The sequence below is a fragment of the Eubalaena glacialis genome, chromosome 2, assembly GCF_028564815.1.
Source record: "Eubalaena glacialis isolate mEubGla1 chromosome 2, mEubGla1.1.hap2.+ XY, whole genome shotgun sequence".
NCBI classification, from domain to species: domain Eukaryota; kingdom Metazoa; phylum Chordata; class Mammalia; order Artiodactyla; family Balaenidae; genus Eubalaena; species Eubalaena glacialis.
This window is the reverse complement of record NC_083717.1, coordinates 72,388,182-72,406,355: the sequence shown is the minus strand read 5'-3', so window position 1 is coordinate 72,406,355 and position 18,174 is coordinate 72,388,182. Positions and strand designations below refer to the sequence as shown.

General features: G+C 38.1%; 2 protein-coding genes across 2 annotated transcripts in view; both read left to right on the top strand.

Moving 5' to 3' along the window:
• The window catches only part of APH1B (aph-1 homolog B, gamma-secretase subunit), a 267,402-nt gene extending 249,837 nt beyond the window's left edge, over nucleotides 1-17,565 (top strand). Inside the window, exon 8 of the transcript XR_009699387.1 lies at nucleotides 17,514-17,565. The gene's annotated coding sequence lies outside the window, so the exon portion shown is untranslated. The remainder of the gene's footprint in view (nucleotides 1-17,513) is intronic.
• Nucleotides 1-18,174, top strand: part of USP3 (ubiquitin specific peptidase 3) — a 95,952-nt gene that overhangs the window by 8,614 nt on the left and 69,164 nt on the right. The window contains exon 2 of the mRNA XM_061180216.1: nucleotides 17,514-17,574. Coding sequence (XP_061036199.1) covers nucleotides 17,514-17,574 — 61 coding nt within the window. The remainder of the gene's footprint in view (nucleotides 1-17,513; nucleotides 17,575-18,174) is intronic.

The following is an 18,174-nucleotide window of genomic DNA, read 5'->3' as shown; positions in this document are numbered from 1 at the left end:
AGAGTTTATTTTGAATATGAACCAGCTTGTGTCTTTGAAAAGATATTATAACCAACTGGATTTTTTCTGGAGACTTTGTACTTTAGGATTGAATAGCTCTATCAGTGGGCTGTTTTCCATTTTGAGTAGATGGTCTTTCCTGATATTTTTTCTTTGTTCCAGCTGGGTTTAAGGCAGCCTTGTAGAAATCTGCTTGCCTGTTTATCCTTGACCTGCCCTGAAGACTCTTAATTTTATGGACTGTTCTTATACTATCTCATCACCAGGAACAGCAGGCTCGTGATTAACTGTCATGTTCTTGCAGGTTTAATTTAACCGATTGTAGGATAGTACACTTGTTGATTTAGCTTCTTTAAATCTTTGTCCTTACTGACCACACTCAGGTTTTCCTTTTTAGATAATTATTGTCCATTCCTTTGTCTTGAACATTTGTTGTACAATATTGGGATGGTAGGATTTTGGTCCAAGTTTGTGAAGATCGTGCTGAAATTTCTAGGGAGCAAATTGTTTTTTGGTGATGGAATGTTTCCTTGGGATAATTGATAGATAACATGTTAGAGAAATATTCTAATATAACATTTTTGAAAAAGAACTTCTATATAACTTAGACACTCTGGGGCCGACACATATTATTGATTGAGTGATTTTTTAATTTTAGTGTCACACAGTAAAATTGAGATTAACTCTAGTTTCCATTTGAATTATTTTGAATGTTAATTGTGAGCTGTATTAACATTGGAGAAATCATTTGCAACAACTGGCTCAAGCTTCACCTTATGTGTATGAAGTAGCTGCCAGAGCTCAACGTTCATGCTGTGAGAATTTAATTCTAATTTAATTTAGCTGCATCGGTTTCATTTCAGTTATTTCAAGTGTTTTGTTTGTGTATAGTCTTTTTAGAACTTCATTTTAAAAATATTTTTCAGGCTTTTTTTCTTTGAATAATTAATAGAGATTTTTGGGAAAATGTGGGTCAGATTTTAAAATTGTACCTATTGGTTGTAAAAAATTTCCAACTCTTGGTTTGTGTTAAATAATTAGAGCAGCTATCGGAGTTTACAGATTCCTATTTTCTGTAATCTTGGGTATCTAGCCCTTTAAGCAGAGTATAAGTATGTGCCCAGTTTGCTTTTTCTTTCCATTTCTTCCTAAAAAGTCCTGTTGATTTTAAAAGAGTAGTTTCCCAGCACACCAGTAAATACAACTGTTGTAATTTCACACACCCCCATCCCCAACTTTGTGCTTTAGTGCTAACCTATATTATATACCACAAAAACTAGGAAAAGAATTGTACAGTGCAGATATAAACCTCCACTCTGAGTAAAGTCTTTGATAATAAGAGGTCCCTTAACCTCTTAATTGTTTCATTTACTTATGGGAGGGAGTGCTTCCTATAAAATATATATATGCATCTTATCTTGCATACACTTGCTTTTGTTTTGAAATAATAGTTGTGTGGTGTTTACATTTATGACTTGATTCATTTCTTTTGAAAATCCCTCTACTGTTTAACCATGGATTTGCTTACTCAGGTTGCTGGCAAAGGCGTGGAATTGCATCAGATCTTGCTATATTAAATAAATGGAATATTGGATGCCAGAATTTTTCTTAAGTGATTCATGGCTTTTGTGTTCATTCTGTGTATAATCAACTTCGTAAGGAAAGTTATTTTTGAAACAATATAAACCCCTGATAATTTTTCTGTAGTTATTTGTGTCTGGTCTTCCAAAGGCAAAAGTGGCCCATTTTGACTCTGATTTAGTAATCTGCTTTGACTTTAGTAGTTCTAATCCTTCTCCCCACTACCCTTTCCTCTCATTTGGAGTTAGGGGCACAGTTCCAGTATTTAGCTGAAGACTGTAGAATAGATAAAGCATAATAGCTTCATTAGGTGTTTTTCACCAAAGTAGGTCTGAACAAGTCTGAGTTTGTGATAGAATGAATAATAAAAAAACGTGTTTAGTACATTACAGTTTTAGAGAATATGTAGTTTCACATACATTATTTCCATATGTTGTTTTCATTTGACATTGAAAACTGATTTCAGAAATGCATTTCAAAATACAGTGAAATGCTTGAGCCAGTGAGGGGACCAGTCTTATGGATCAGAATTTGCCTCTATGTAGGAAATCAGCAGGACCAGATGCCCTCTCTTTTCTGGCTCTGTAGGTATCTGGATCTGTTAACATATAGATGATAAATTTTGGCCAGCTTTGAAATTACATTCTCTAGTAGAGGACACATACCATTAGCTCTGCAAATTAACCTTGTAGTATACAGAGAATTCAGTAGGTGCCTGGCCCCAAATGATAAAGTGCTATTGTAATTTTTATTTCATGTAATAGATTGTAGGCATTTTTTTTAAAGATAAAAAAATGGTTTAGGCAACTTCATGAATTGATATGACTGTTATATCAATTTACCTTTTAAAGATTAATTCATGTTTTCAAAAAGTAATACGTGTACAGTTAAGTCGTACAGTGCAGTATCAAAAGTAATACGTGTACAGTTAAGTCGTACAGTGCAGTATCAAAAGTAATACGTGTACAGTTAAGTCGTACAGTGCAGTATCAAAAGTAATACGTGTACAGTTAAGTCGTACAGTGTAGTGTCAAAAGTAATACATGTACAGTTAAGTCGTACAGTGTAGTATCAAAAGTAATACGTGTACAGTTAAGTCGTACAGTGTAGTATCAAAAGTAATACCTGTACAGTTAAGTCGTACAGTGTAGTATCAAAAGTAATACGTGTACAGTTAAGTCGTACAGTGTAGTATCAAAAGGGTTAAAGTAGAGCAGCAGCCCCCATCCCCTCTCCTCTCAGCCCTTCTGTCCACAGACCACCACTTTCTCTGTCATGTTTACCTACATACTTCTAAGTAATACGCTGTTATTTCTTAATTTATCCATTTTAGGTATCATCTCTTGACATCTTGCTATGGTAAATGAGGACATTAGTGTTTGCATTACCCTCCCCTCTGCCTCTCTCTCCATTTCTCAATATAACTAGACTACAGATTTTGATTAATATGGTGATTACTTTTTTTCTTGTCTGGCATTTTATTTTTCTTTGAGTTAATGATTGCCTTTTTTTAAAAAAATTGCTTACTGTGCCTTCTGTACATTTTCTCCCAAATGTAACCTATAAATCTGTTAAATGTCTATGAATATTATTTTCCAAGCACTTAAACACGTAATGTCTTAGTATTATTTTTTCCTGAAGCTTTCCTTCCCAGAGCTCTCTCGCTCCCATCTGAACTGACTGTTCTCTAGGCCTACTCGACAGTTTTTATCCTGTGATTCCCTTGCTATTCTTTTGTATTAGATCTCTCATTTCCTGGATCCCAGGTCCTTCTCTTCCTTGGTTTATTAGACCATTTTGCTGGAGTACCTCATCTAGCTCCCGTCTCAGGAGAGGCAAATTTTTGATCCCATGCAAGTCAGACACTTTTATTCTACCTTTATACTTGACTGCTTGGGTGACTATAGACTGTTAGAAAAGATTTTTCTCTTAGAACTTTGAAAGCAGTGTTCCTTTGTTTTTAGGCTTCCAGTGTTGTTGAGAAACCTGATGCCTTTTTGATTACTGTTCCTTCATATATATCTTTTTATTCTTTCTCCTGGAAGCTTTTAGGATATTCCTTTTATCCTTGCTGTTCTGGAATTTCAGAATGATGTGTCTTGGCATGGTTAGTTGTTTTTTTTTTTCCTTGTGATGGGTACTCAGGGGACTTTTTTTTTTTCACACACACACACTGTATTTTATTTTTACAAGAGATAAATAAACTGACACCAAGCATTGTAAATGGATGACCACACAAGAGCAACAATGATTGCAATTGGTACTCAGGGGACTTTTCAATCTAAACATTTGAGAGTATACTCATCCTCCCGTACTTAAATCTCCTAGTTTGTACTTTTTTTTCTGTACAACTCCTATTAATTGAATGTTGAGCACTGTGGGTAGAACCTGTAATTTTCTTATCTTTTTATTTCTTTGCATTTTGGTTCTAGTTCCTGAGATATTTCCTAGGTGTTTTTTTTTTTTTCCCTTCCACCCTTCTGTTGAATTTTAATAATAATATTTTTAATTTTCAAGAGCTTTTTCTCATTTTTCTGACCATTGCTTTTTCATACATCCTGTTGCTGTTGTTTTATAGTATCTTCTCTCATGACTCCTGGATTTTAGAGTTTGTTTGTTTTGAGGTTTTTCTGTGCTCCCTGCATTGTTTCTGTTTCCTCTGAGTTCCTCTTTTTCTTTTCAAAATGATTCTCTCAGACTAGAGGTTTTCTTCAAGGATCTTGTTTTATCCTTGTCTATTTTTTCGTGTAAGAGTGAGGCACTAAAAAGCTCTGTAAGTGAATGAGACTTGTCTATAGTGGGCTTCACCGTAAGGTTGGGGGCAGGCCACCTTCTTCATTAGAGGAAGACACTCAAGACGTCTGTATGGCTAATATTTTTTTTTTAGCACCATTTAGTTTTTCAGTCTTCCCCCTGGGAGCTGCACACCTGGCCATTGATGTTCTGACATCAGGATGTAGTAAGTTCCATGAGTCTCTTGTTCCTTGCAGCTCTTGGCCCCTTGTTTTCAGTGCCACCCTTACCTTTGCTGTCTGCTGTGCCCAGTGTCCCTGAGCCCAGAGCTGCCTCCTGTCTGCACTCTTCTCTGCTGGCACTTAGGCTGTAGCTTCCTTCATGCCACTAAGATCAGTACTGCTCCTCCAGCTTCTTTCTGACTCCCAAAAATGTGTTGAAATGTGCTTGTCTCACATGATCTTTGTGAGTTAATGTCGATTTAATTTCTTTATTGTCATTTCAGTGAGATGTTAGCATGGAGAGGAGGTAAGAGAGAAATTGGTCTGCCATGCTTAATTTGGTGTATTTTTAAATGAGATATTTAAAATCCAGCTTTTAGGGCAAAAAAATGCTTTGCCCTATCAGAAATGGATCTTATTAGTCATCATCCAGAGAGTTAAATCACTAAAACTGAAATTTTGCAGTACTGATTTTGAGTAAAAGTTCAAACTCAGATTTACCTTCCCTGATGAACAGAGCAAAATATTGTCGCTATTACCTGAGTTAGCAGATAGAGCAGATAAGCCTGGGGGTTTGACTCTGCTTGGGAAGCCAAATATAAGACGGAGTTTGGATATATAAAAGAAACATTGAAAGAAAAAGTTGTAAGGTCACTTGGACCACTGCAATTAATATCTTGTAATACTTTTACTGGATTAATTTATCATCCATCAATAAAGGGAAGTTACTGCCAGGTTTATAGTACTGTTTGGCTCTGCACAATGGTAATTTAACCTTTTCCCTTGTGTTTTAGTAATTAAAAAAAAAGTTCTTAATTGGAACTAAAGAATAAAATTTTTTTAATCTCAGAAAGCCTTTTTATTTTGATATAATTTTACACTTAAAGAAACATTGCTAAGAATAGTACAGAAACTCCCATGTACTCTTTGCCTAGATTCATCAGTTGTTAACATTTTGCCACATTTGTGTTACACGTTTGCACCTTCTTTTTATGCACCTCGTCCCCACCACTGCCACCAAGTAATTTGCAGACCTAATGCTCCTTCATCCATAAATACTTTTTTTTTTTTTTTTCCCCAAGCACAAGGACTTTCTTTTCACTAAGCACAGGGTACTGGTCAAAATCAGGACATTTAATAACTGAGATAATAGTATTATCGAATGCACATTCCATTCTTAGATTTCTCCAGTTGTCCCAATAATGTCCTTCATATAATGTAGCTATTTCCCTTTTCTGCCCCCCACATCTAATCCAGGATCATGCATTTCACTTAGTTGTGAAACTCTATAGTCTCCTTCAGTCTGGAACAGTTCCTTATCCTGTCTTTGTCTTTCACATCTTGGTATTTTTGAAGAGAACAGGCTAATTATAGAGTGTACTTCAGTTTGAGTTTTTCAGTTGTTTCCTTATGATTAGATTCAGGCTGTGCACTGTTTTTGTAGGAATACTGCAGAAGCAATGTGTATTCTCAGGGCATCATATCAAGAGGTATATGAGGTTGGTTTGTCTCATTTTGGTGATGTTAACTTTGATAATTAAGGTGATAGTTGCAAGGTTATTTACTGTAAAGTTACTATTTTCCCTTTGTTATTAATAGGTAATTTGTAGGAGATGCTTTGAGATTTTATGTATAGATGTCTTATTCCTCATCAAACGTTCATCTAGTAATTTAGCATCCATTGATGATTGTTGACTGAATCAGTTATTACTAGGATGGTTGCAAGATGTTGATTTTCTAACTTATTTCTTCTAAGTATATACAGGGAAGAGCTTTCCTTTCTCACCCACTTGTTTATTCATTTATTTTATTAACATGGACTCATAGATTTTTATTTTATTTTGTGACATTCTGTTATTTATTTTGAAGCTCAAATTGTCTTAGATTTGGCTAGTGGGAGCCTCCTTAGGTCATAATTTTGACATGCCCCTATTGTTCTTGGAGCCCTTTCTTACTTTCTGGCATGGCAAGGTGCTCCAGGCTCATCTTGTACTCAGCCTGCCCCAGTCCTGGAATCAGCCATTTCTCCAAGTAGCCATCATTCCTTTCAGTGGGGAATAAGGTTCATAAACTAAGATCTCTGAGCAAATAGGAGCTAAGAAATATAAATATATATAAATAAATAAACATGTCTATATTTGTGTGTGTGTGTAACCATGAGTTCATTTTGATACCTTTAATTCCAATTCAGCAGTACGGATCTAGTCTTGCCCTTTCTGTATTTGTAATGCCCTTCTCTAACAGAGAGAATCTGGTTCCCATTATCTCAGCGTATGTACTTGTTTGCCCCATGCCATAATCAGAGAAAGTAGTTCTAAACTGCTAACCCATACCATTGCAAAGAAAACTCCTTATAACGAGTTCACTATTTGTTTACAGTTTCTTTTTGTCTGTATACTCACAAAATATGAAGTGTTATGTTCAAAAGTTGTTTGGGGGCTTCCCTGGTGGCGCAGTGGTTGAGAGTCTGCCTGCCAATGCAGGGCACACGGGTTCGAGCCCTGGTCTGGGAAGATCCCACGTGCCGCGGAGCAGCTGGGCCCGTGAGCCACAACTACTGAGCCTGCGCGTCTGGAGCCTGTGCTCCGCAACAAGGGAAGCCGCGACAGTGAGAGGCCGGCGCACCACGTTGAAGAGTGGCCCCCGCTTGCCACAACTAGAGAAAGCCCTCGCACAGAAACGAAGACCCAACACAGCCATAAATAAATAAATAAACAAATACTTAATTAAAAAAAAAAAGTTGTTTGGGTTGTTTCCTTCCCTTTCCTTCCATCTTTTAATACACTGATTTATTGGATTTACAGTTAGCTTCGTTTGTTTCTGTTTGATTTCCATTTTAGATTTTTTTCCACCTCATCCTTGCTGATTTTATTTTACTTTTTGAGTATATAAAACATGAGTATGGTTCCAAAAGTTAAAGCCATACCAAGAAGTGTTACTACCTAACCCTTCTACTCACTCCTATCCGCTCCATGTAGACAACCAATTATTTTTATCTATCCTTCCTGTTTCTTTTTGTAAAAAAAAAAAAGCAGGTACATGAGTATTTTCTTATTTTCTCTCACCAAAGGTAGCAAACTAAGTATACTCTTTTGGAATTTGCTTCTTTCATTTAATAGTGTGTTCTGGATATCACTCCATGTTTGTAGAAATTTTACTTATTATTTTTTAACAGCTTCATAGTACTCCATTTGTGATGTGTCACAGTGAATTCAAACATTCTCCTATCTTTGGGCATTTAGGTTGTTTCCAGTATTTTGCAGTTTCAGATAATGCTGCAGCTAACAGCCTTGTACAAATATATTTTTGTATTATTGGGTATCTTCAGGGAAGATTCAAAGTTTTAACTTTTTAATCATGTGAGCAATAATGTGTAAGTGATTTTATAATAATACTTCAAACTATTTGTCTGCCTGCTCCTATCTTCCCATCTATGGTGATCTTACAAATACATTCAAGGCTGTGGAAGTGAAATACATTATTGTAATTATATTTCTGTCTGGGAAACCTTGAAATCAGAGAGCTGGAAGTGGCCTTGGAAACATTTTTAGTCTACGTTCAGGTTCATTTTAAGCAGTTGACTTTTCCTTTTACATACTCGTCAATGCTGTTTTACCACCTAAGTACTCATTTTCTCTTTTAATTTAATTCATGTTAGATTCCTGTGTCATACTGTTAACTGGCTGCTCCCTTGGGTTATAGAATGGCAGTAGGATAAGACAGTTATACATAGGATAGAAATAAGGATTTGGGCATCCATTTTCTCCGACAGGTCTCAGCACGTTAGTGAGTAGTATAAACTCAGAGGAGCATCTTGGATTCCTAGATAATGCAGCTGGTTGATGACTTCCAGTCTTTTGTTCCAACAAGTGGGCATTGGAGGAGAAGGGCAACCTCCTCCTGCATTGCTAGATAACCAGGTAAAAAGATTGACCACATAGCTTTCCATCAGAAGGGCCATAAAAGGATTACATATGTGTTGAGATAACGATCCCCTCAGCCTAAGGGTGACTGGAGCCTCCAAACAGATCACTTCTGGCCCTGCGATGACTCTTCAGTTTATGTGCATGCACCATACAGATGTTATCATTTTCCATGCATGTGCTGACATGAAAAAGATTAGGAAAGTTGGCTAGAGCAGTCTCAAAATTAGCCTCTGAGAGCCAAGGATGGTGCCCCTTAAAGAGAACCAGGTAATCCTTATTTATCTTGGATAAAGAAGAATTGAATTATTTAGAGTAGAATACGGGAATAGTGGCTTAGAGATTTTTGAAGGTTGTTTTTTTACAATATAGGACAACATTAGGAGTGATGTTTTGCTCAAGAATTAGGTTGTCTTATGGTAATGACAGCACACCTGGATTTAAAATATTAATGCGATACAGAAAGAGCCAGTCCAAAGGATGATTGCAGCTTAGTTGATGACAGACTGCAGTGTTTTTACTGTCTTACTACCCCTGTTGCAGAGGGGATAGTCTAGTCTTTGGATAGTTTTTGATTCCTATGGAGTAGAACCTCTCAAAGGGTCTCATCCTCACTTCTACTAAACAACAATGTCAGTCATTCCCATGAGTGGTTTGGCAGGGGTGAACGGTAGATGCTGTATCGCTGATACCCCTCCTTCTACAGGTAGTGTTCTGATCATCTATTACTGCATAACAAACTATCTTACATCTTAGTGGCTTAGAACAACCATTTTATTTTTATCATCTTGTGGGTCAGGAATTCAGGAGGAGCTTGGCTGGGGCTGTCTCAGCTGGCGCACCTGAAGCTGGAGCATCCACTTCCATGGTGGCTTCTTAACTCACATGTCTTGTGCCTCTGTGCTCCTGCTCTCTGTTTCTGTCCCCCCCACCCCCCATCCCCCATGGTGTCACATTCTGCAAGGTCTCTCTGTGTCGTTTGGGTTTCTCACAGTGTGTTGGTCTCAGGGTGATTCGGCTTCTTACATGGTGGCTGGCTTCCCCAAGAGCAAGCAATAAAAAGAAGCTGTCAATTTCTTAAAACTCAGACCTGCAAATTGACACGCAGTCACTTCTGCCATATTCAGTTAGTCAGGGCACTGCAGAGCCTGCCCAGATTCAAGGAAAGAGGACATAGACCTGCCTCTCAATGGGAGGAGTGGTCATCTTTAATCTATCATAGGGCCATTAAGCAGAAAGGAGGGAATGGTTGTGAGAAATAACTGTGACTTTATCAGAAAACCGATCAGACATTTACTTATCTAATGACTCAGGAGAGATTAACTAATTGCCGGCCTTGAATAAGAATGGGACTGAAGCCAGAGGAGGAAGGTGGGAAAGATTCTCATGGGGCGAAGCAGAAAGGCAACCGAGGTAAGCTTTACTTCATAGTTGCCTTCCCTGCCTTGGCCCTGAGCTCTTGGTTCCGTGATCTTCTGTGAGCCCCAGCCTGCCACTTCTGAGCAGTTTGGATTTGGTACTCATGCTTGGTCTCCTCCTCCTTCAGCATCTGGACCTCCGCTTAGTCTCCTGAGCTGTGCATCAGCTCACTTCTTTAGCCCTGGGCGCTGCCTGTTGCTTTGTAAGAGACTTCTCCTGTTTTCCTGCTCCCTGGGAACCCAGTGTGCACTCCCAGAATGAGCCGCAGTGCTGGGGGTGGGGTGGGGGGGGGTGGGAGGTGGCGGTAGGGGTGGGAACACAGGAAGTGATTTTGGCTACGCTCAGGCTGCTCTGGCTCAGGCTGCTCTGGCACCTCTGGCGGTTGCTTAATATCGCTGGATTTCTTCTTTTCTGGACTACGTGAAGGCCCAGTTCCTGCTTTCTTTATGTGACTTTACCAGTCTTTCCCCCGGTAATTTCAGAGGATTCAAGTTGAAGATAGAAGAGACTTCATAACTTTTAGCATAGAATAGACTCATGAGTATGTGGTTCAAAGAGCATTTATGGTATAAAGAAGATTATGCGCCTTGCTCTAAACGTCTAAAAATATATCAGTTGGAGGGTAAGCTGGGTTAACCCTGGAGTATATTTCTACTTGTATATGTACTGGAATATTTATAGAATTTTTATGATAATTCTGCCCTATCCTCCAGTTTCGAGAGGAATAACACTTTTACTATTGATACTTCTATGGAGTGTGTTGTGTGTGTGTGTGTGTGTGTTTTGAATAACAGCTGCAAATATTTTTCATTGATCATATGTTTACACACCCGTAGAGTTGTAATCTAGGATTTTGGTTTCACTTACCACTCATGCTTAATAATTTAGAGTAAGTTTATTTCATTAGGACAACTTTATAATACCAGTATCTTTAAGACATTTAAACTTTATTTTTGTTATAAAAGAAGTAATGCTTTCTGAAAAAATTCAAACAGTATAGTCGAAAGTAGGTCCATGTGGCTCTAATCCCCCATCCCATTCTTTTTACATGACTGTTAACAGTTACTACGTACCCTTCTAGACTTCAAGCAGTTTATATACAGGTATATAGCATATACACAGAAACACATAGTACATAATCTTTCTAAAGCAAAAATGACAACCTTCTGGACTTACTGCTCTGCAACAGTCCATGCCTTCAAATACCGAGTTTGGGTTCCAGTTCTGTCACTTACTAACTTAGCAAGGTATATAACTTCTCTGTGCCTCAGCTTCCTTATCTATAAAACAGGCCAATAATAGTACACACCTCATTGGACTGTAGAGGATTAAATGAAGTAATATTTATAAAGTGGCACAGTAAAGTGCAATAGTGCTTGGCACATAGTATGTACTAGATAAATATTAAATAAAGAACTTGCTCTTTGAAAAAACACGTTATGAATATTTTCTTATGGGTTGCTGGTTTTTTAGTGTGGCACTTTAAAAACTGTGTGTTGTTGGTAGGGGCGTGGTATTCTGAGTTTTACTATTGGAGCAGCATGTTTGTCTACAGTTTTCTTTTTTTTAATAAATAAATTTATTTATTTTATTTTTGGCTGTGTTGGGTCTTCGTTGCTGCACGCGGGCTTTCTCTAGTTGTGGTGAGCAGGGTTACCCTTCATTGCGGTGCGCGGGCTTCTCATTGCGGTGGCTTCTCTTGTTGCGGAGCACGGGCTCTAGCCATGCAGGCTTCAGTAGTTGTGGCTCGCGGGCTGTAGAGCGCAGGCTCAGTAGTTGTGGCGCATGGGCTTAGTTGCTCCGCGGCATGTGGCATCTTCCCGGACCAGGGCTTGAACCTGTGTGCCCTGCCAATTCTTAACCACTGCGCCACTAGGGAAACCCCTGTACAATGGTTTTGAACAGCGATTCCACACAGTTTCTGACCTCGCTGTTGCAGTGAGCTGCTGTTACTGACAGGCAATGTGCTGGGAATGTGTTTGCCTCTCAAGGGTTGTGGGAGGAGGAAAAAAAGCTGAAGGCTGTTGATTTAGAAAATTATACTACACTAGCAGTTAATCTTTTTGTTAAGAAAATTAGGAGGAGAGTGGAGTTGGAAGAATTTTATCTATAGGGAATGATATGATTATTTAATCTGTTTTTGCTTGTGTTCTTTGAATACTTTTATAATTAGAGGGGGCATGCTTATCACCTAGTTTTTATTCTACAGTGAAGAAATAGACCCAGAATAGTAGTGATGTTCTCAGTTCTGTAGCTAGTAATGATAGGGCCAGGACTAGAATCCTAGTCATTGGAGCCTCACCTTTCTGAATTCTTAAGAAGCTCAAGAGCCTCTCTGCCAGTTGAAGCAACTATTGAATAATGGATGCACTATAAATGGCTTGCCTGTCAGTGCTGAGTGCTTGAACTATTTTGCGTGTAGAGACAGTGACTAAGTTGTATCGTAAGCACTAGTGCATGATGTTTTATAAAAAAAATTTAGAATTCCAGGAGAATTGTTGATGGGCCTTGAATATCAAATGTATTCTATCTTATTAGGTTCTATGTAGTGAATAATAAGGCTATTGAAGATCAGTGGGAAGAAATTTATATTTGCTGTGGATGCCATTTTGCCTTCTGAACACAACCTAAAGATATTCGTGTGTAAATAAGCCCCTTTAAGCCCAGAACTCCCTAGTTTTCTTTTTTTTTTTTAATTTATTTTATTTATTTATTTTTGGCTGCACTGGGTCTTTGTTGCTGCACGCGGGCTTTCTCTAGTTGTGGCGAGCGGGGGCTACTCTTCCTTGCGGTGCACGGGCTTCTCATTGCGGTGGCTTCTCTTGTTGCGGAGCACGGGCTCTAGGCGCGTGGGCTTCAGTAGTTGTGGCATGAGGGCTCAGTAGTTGTGGCTCACGGGCTCTAGAGCACAGGCTCAGTAGTTGTGGCGCACGGGCTTAGTTGCTCCGCAGCATGTGGGATCTTCCCGGACCAGGGCTCGAACCTGTGTCCCCTGCATTGGCAGGTGGATTCTTAACCACTGAACCACCAGAGAAGTCCCATAGAACTCCCTGGTTTTCTGCCCTTCTTTGTCTCTTGGTAAAGGAGCAGACTGTTCTTCCCTGCATGGGAGTAGCAAGGAGTGAAACCACTTTGGTTTGTAGATCACTTGGATGCCTTCCCTCTGCCTTTGCGCTCCATCAGTTGTCCCTTCCTAGTTTCCAGGAGGGTTAAGGCTTTTGGGGGCTTTAGGAAGAAGCCATGAATGCGAGCATGTTTTAGAGGCTGGGCCTCCTTCACCTGTCTCTCCTGCCCAACCTGTGTCAGAGCTTCTACCTTGTGGGAAATGGCCCTAGCTTAGGAGAGGATCGACATTCTCCACTCCCCGCAAAGGGGTGCTGCTGCCAACTTGCAGAGCTCGTGGCTGAGGGTGAGGACAGGGCCAGAGGAGAGTTCTGAGGCTATAGCAGCAGGAGGAGAGTGAAGGGAGCTGGATAGTACCAGCGCCCCAGGCTGAGATGCCTAGGAGCTGAGAGAGGAAACCCGAGCTTGGGGTTGGAAGAATCTAAGCGTACGGGACAGATTGCTGGAGGAGAGTAACTGAGGAAATTTCATAATCTGAGTGAAAGAGGACCAGACTTCTGTTTATGAGATCCAGTGACCCTGCTGCGGCCACGTGTAACAGTGTGAGAAATATACTGCATGGCTTCCCTGCCATGACGTCACCTTGAAGTGTAATTAGGCATAATAAAAAGAGCCCTTATAAGTTTTCAGACTTATCTTTTTGAACTTCTACAAGTTTCCAACCTTATTAACCTCTTTCTCTCAAGCACCAGCATTTAAGATTTAAAAAATAAAACCCCTTCAGTTTAATATTTTTATGTTCTGCTGAATAGATAGTATATTTATAGCTTAAAAACATTTTTTATTGACTGTGTATGGTTTTATTTTATACACACACACACACAATATAGTATTTGAGTTTTGTTATGGTTCTTGTAGAGTTTTATAAAATAGCCTGCAAACCTCTAATGCAGTTTCCATGGGAAATTTGTTCATCCTACAGATAAACTTGAAACCCATCTGTCTATAAATTGAGACTACCTTTTATAATAAAGTATGTCCCCTTAAGGTGATTAAAATAAATGAATTTAAGATTATTGCAGGTATTCATTTACTCATGCTACGACCTGTTCTATTTGTAGCAATAATTGAGAGTTTAATTTAAAGCCAGTATTTTTCCTTCTATTTTCTAATTGTCTTGGGTACTTTAAAGGTTTTATAATTTGGATAAGGTATATATACACAGAGTGAATATTCCCCAAAGCAGTGTAATAAATGGCTTCAGAATGCCCCATAATACCCTTTTCTCTGTAGTTTCCTAGCCTTCAAATGTTCTTCTGGTGTGAAACTATTAAGCCCTCAGAGAGTACTGTCATTTAAATAGCCAAGACCAACTGTCTTATCACACATTAAGTCTTAACTTTCTTATTGTAAATATTCATGATAAAAGAAATTTGATTTCTTAACTTAGAAAGTGAGGTCTTTTTTGAGATTTAGTAAAAGGCACAGTCACTTCTTTCCGATGTTTTTGAAAGTCAGTATTATTTTATTTCCTTTTATTCTTTCTCCTCATCCCTGTCTTAAGCACCTATTTATTTAATCAAGGTATAATTCACATAACATAATATTATTTACTTATTTATTTATTTATGGCCATGCCATGCGCCTTGTGGGATCTTAGTTCCCCAACCAGGGATCGAACCTGGGCTCTTGGCAGTGAAAGCACCAAGTCCCAACCACTGGACTGCCAGGGAATTCCCAAAATTAACCATTTTAAAGTGAACAATTCAATTCAGTGCATTTAGTACATCTACAACTACCACCTCTATCTTGTTCCAAGACATTTCATCACCCCAAAATAAACCCTATACCTATTAGGCAGTTATTCCCCATTTCTTCCCCTCAGGCTTAGGGTATATTTTTGAAAATTTGAGATTAAGAAATTAAAAAACTGATAAAACTTTATGAGGTAATTGAGATTTTATAAGACTAGATTTAGAGTTCACTGTTCTGATTCAGTAACATGAAGAAATGCATTTAATATACTGATAGTGGAAAAATTAGATCACAAAATTGTATGTACTTTTTGTCCATACACACACTTTACAGCCATCGGGGGAAAAGTGAACACTTGGTAGGAAACACACCAAAGTAACAGTGATTTTGTTCTAGATTTTTCTTTTTTTCCTCATTCAAAGGAGGGGGAAAAATCTTCCCATAATTACACAAAAAACAAAAACCTGTAAATGACTAAAAACTTGGGCCTAAACTTACTATTATAACATAATTACTTATTTCAGGATAATATTAAACTTCTTCCAGATTGAGTACAGTGTTTCTTAGTATTTACTAAAAGAAAAAGGCTTGCTGGAGGAATAAAACTATATAATATTTGTAGTTTTTTAATCCTTCAAGTTATATCGCAGACCAGGAATATGTTTCAAGTAAACTGTGTTCTAATTTATTTTTCCCTTTAAAAATGTACTTTATAGGACTTTCTTTTCAAACTATAAAAATGTCATATTTTTGTTGATACAAATCAAATACCACAGGGGTGTACAAATAAAAAGCCAACAGTCTCCCCTCACAATAGTCTTCTCCTGTACTTGCCTAAAATAATTGCTGTTAGCAGTTTGGCGTTCTTCTTATTAGCCTTTGTCATGTGACTTACATGCACATATAACAAAATTGGACCCAGCTGAGTAAAAAACTAAAATGCCTTCAGGATGGCCCTAGCGGTTAATGTAATGCACTAAGGAAAGGTCAGGCCCTTGGCTAACTGGAAGGGGATTTTTACCACTGAAAGCTTTCTCATTCAAAAATAGTTAGAGCCCTGTGCTGGGCAGAAAGGCAGAGGCCCTTGGGCAGTATATCACTGTACTCTCCTATTCTTCCTTGCCGTCTCCTCCCCTCCCAAATGTAGAATGAATGTATGTCAAAGATTTATTTAACTCATTAATAAGGGAACCAGCAGGATGGTAAAGCTGATTCCAAGAGCATTTGAGGAATTGAGTGAATGCAGATACTGAAGAATGAATGTTGAAGTAAATTGCTAGGCTAGATATAAAACCCATTAATGTCCTGCAGGGTAGTAAAACCATAGCCCTTGGAGTCTGCCAGACAGATATTATCTCTACCAAATAAAAATCTACAAGTTTACCTGTAACTTCATAGAATTTGGGTCCTAATCAATAGTAAACAGCAGGTCAAACAATGGTATTATAATTAAATGTCTTTGGGATATTCATGGTATAATGTGTTTTATTATACATTGAAAGGGCTTATAGTTCTTGATTCACTTTATTTCCAGTTTTGGCTAATTTTTCTTAACAATGAGAAAGGCCGATTGTGATGTATGATTAGACAGGACCAATATAATACAGTAGGGATCAGATCTTGGAAGAGCTTGGTATCTTAAACTAAGAAATTTAAACTTTGTTTCAACAACTGTTCATTGAGCATATACTGTGTGCCAGGCAGTGGATTTATTATAATCCTGAGTGTGTGGGTGTGCTGTGGTGGCCCTCTCATGGCCCCTAAGAGGCTGACTAGCGGTTCTCAAGTGGTTGTATTAGGGAATCACCTGGGAAGTTGCTTTTCTCAAAATAGACATGTTCTTTTGTCCTTCTGTACCCACCCCAATGTAGATGTCTCTGCCTGAGTAGAACATATGTGTTTTGAAAAAGCTTGTTCCAGGTGATTTTTATATCCCTTCCCTTTTAAAATCATTGTTATGTTTATTGGGCTTAAAATTGAATAAGTAAACAGCAAGCAAAATTGTAATCAGTATTTTAAAAGTTTTCATACCCCTTTTTGCCTGCCGCGTCCCTATAATACTCAAACTAAAGTAATTAATGTCCTGATTATACCCTCAGCAAGAATTACATGCAGTTATCCTATTTAGAATTATATTTAATGCATTTGAGACATTAATTTGGGAAGAACTGGGCTTAGTCTTCCGAATTGCATCCTTAGGTTATGCCTCTCACTAAATAAACTGAAAGAGTTGTCATTTATAGTAGTATATGATCTGTATGGTAAAGACACGTGATTAAAAAATTAGACTTAAAAATGGTTTCTTTTAAATCTTTTTTTTTTTAATGTTTTGCCTTTTTATTTATTTTTTGGCTGCGCCATGCGGCATACGGGATCTTAGTTCCCCAACCAGGGATGGAACCCATGCCCCCTGCATTGGGAACGCGGAGTCTTAACCACTGGACTGCCAGGGAATTCCCTTAAAAATGCTTTTGATGAGAAAATAGACTGTCCTTAACTTGTCAGAGACTGTTGGAAAAAAAAAAGGAATAAGTAATAAAGGAGAAAAGTGTTTAACCTGTGGTTAAACTATTTGAGTTGAGTCCGCAATTAACATGAGCAGTTGTTGTGGACATGCGTTTAGATTCTTTCAGTGTAACATTAATTAGGCAACCGTTTTGTGTAAATGCACTCACAAAGCAAGGATTTGTGATTTCAGTACGCCTAAGCAGCCATGGAATTTATAACTTGTGTTACAGGATGTGGTATTACAGATTAGGGGAGAAACTGGGAAATAACGTGATACAATTGGCATATTGTGTATTTTTCTTTTTATTAGTGTGCCGGTCCAACAAAAGCCCCTGGGTCTGTTTGACTTGTTCAAGTGTCCACTGTGGAAGGTAGGTGACATGCTTATTACTTCACTACCCAACTTGCTTTTTTCAGTTTACCTTTAAGCTTTATGTCAAAGTTTTATTGATTTGGATTTATTTAGCACCATTGTTTAATCATAGCGTGTATGTAATTCTCTGTAGGGCTTCCCTGTCCTAATAGAATCCCTTTGTTCCATGATGGAACTGAGGAGAATGTAGGAGGGAAAACCCCTTTATATTGATACTCAGAAGAGTTAATTTGATGATCAAGACAGTCTACTAGTAATATTTGATTGACATGTGGCCAATTTTGTTTCACCTGTTACCTACCCTTCCCTACCTTTACTGACTTTTGAATCAAATCCCAGATATCACATCATTCTTCTGAAAACAAAACAGATAAAGGAATTCCCTCGAAAATGGTCTCACTGTGGAGTTCATTATTTATGCTGAGATGTACCAAATATATCATTGTTCCGTTAAGACATTTTTGCTTTCTAGGAACTTAACACTCCCAAACCCAGTTCAAGCCTGAGCATTTCCTCCCAGTTCTTGGATTCAAAATGATGTTACTTAAATACTTAAGTAATTCTTTCTTCTAGCACAAACTCAAATAAATATCAAACT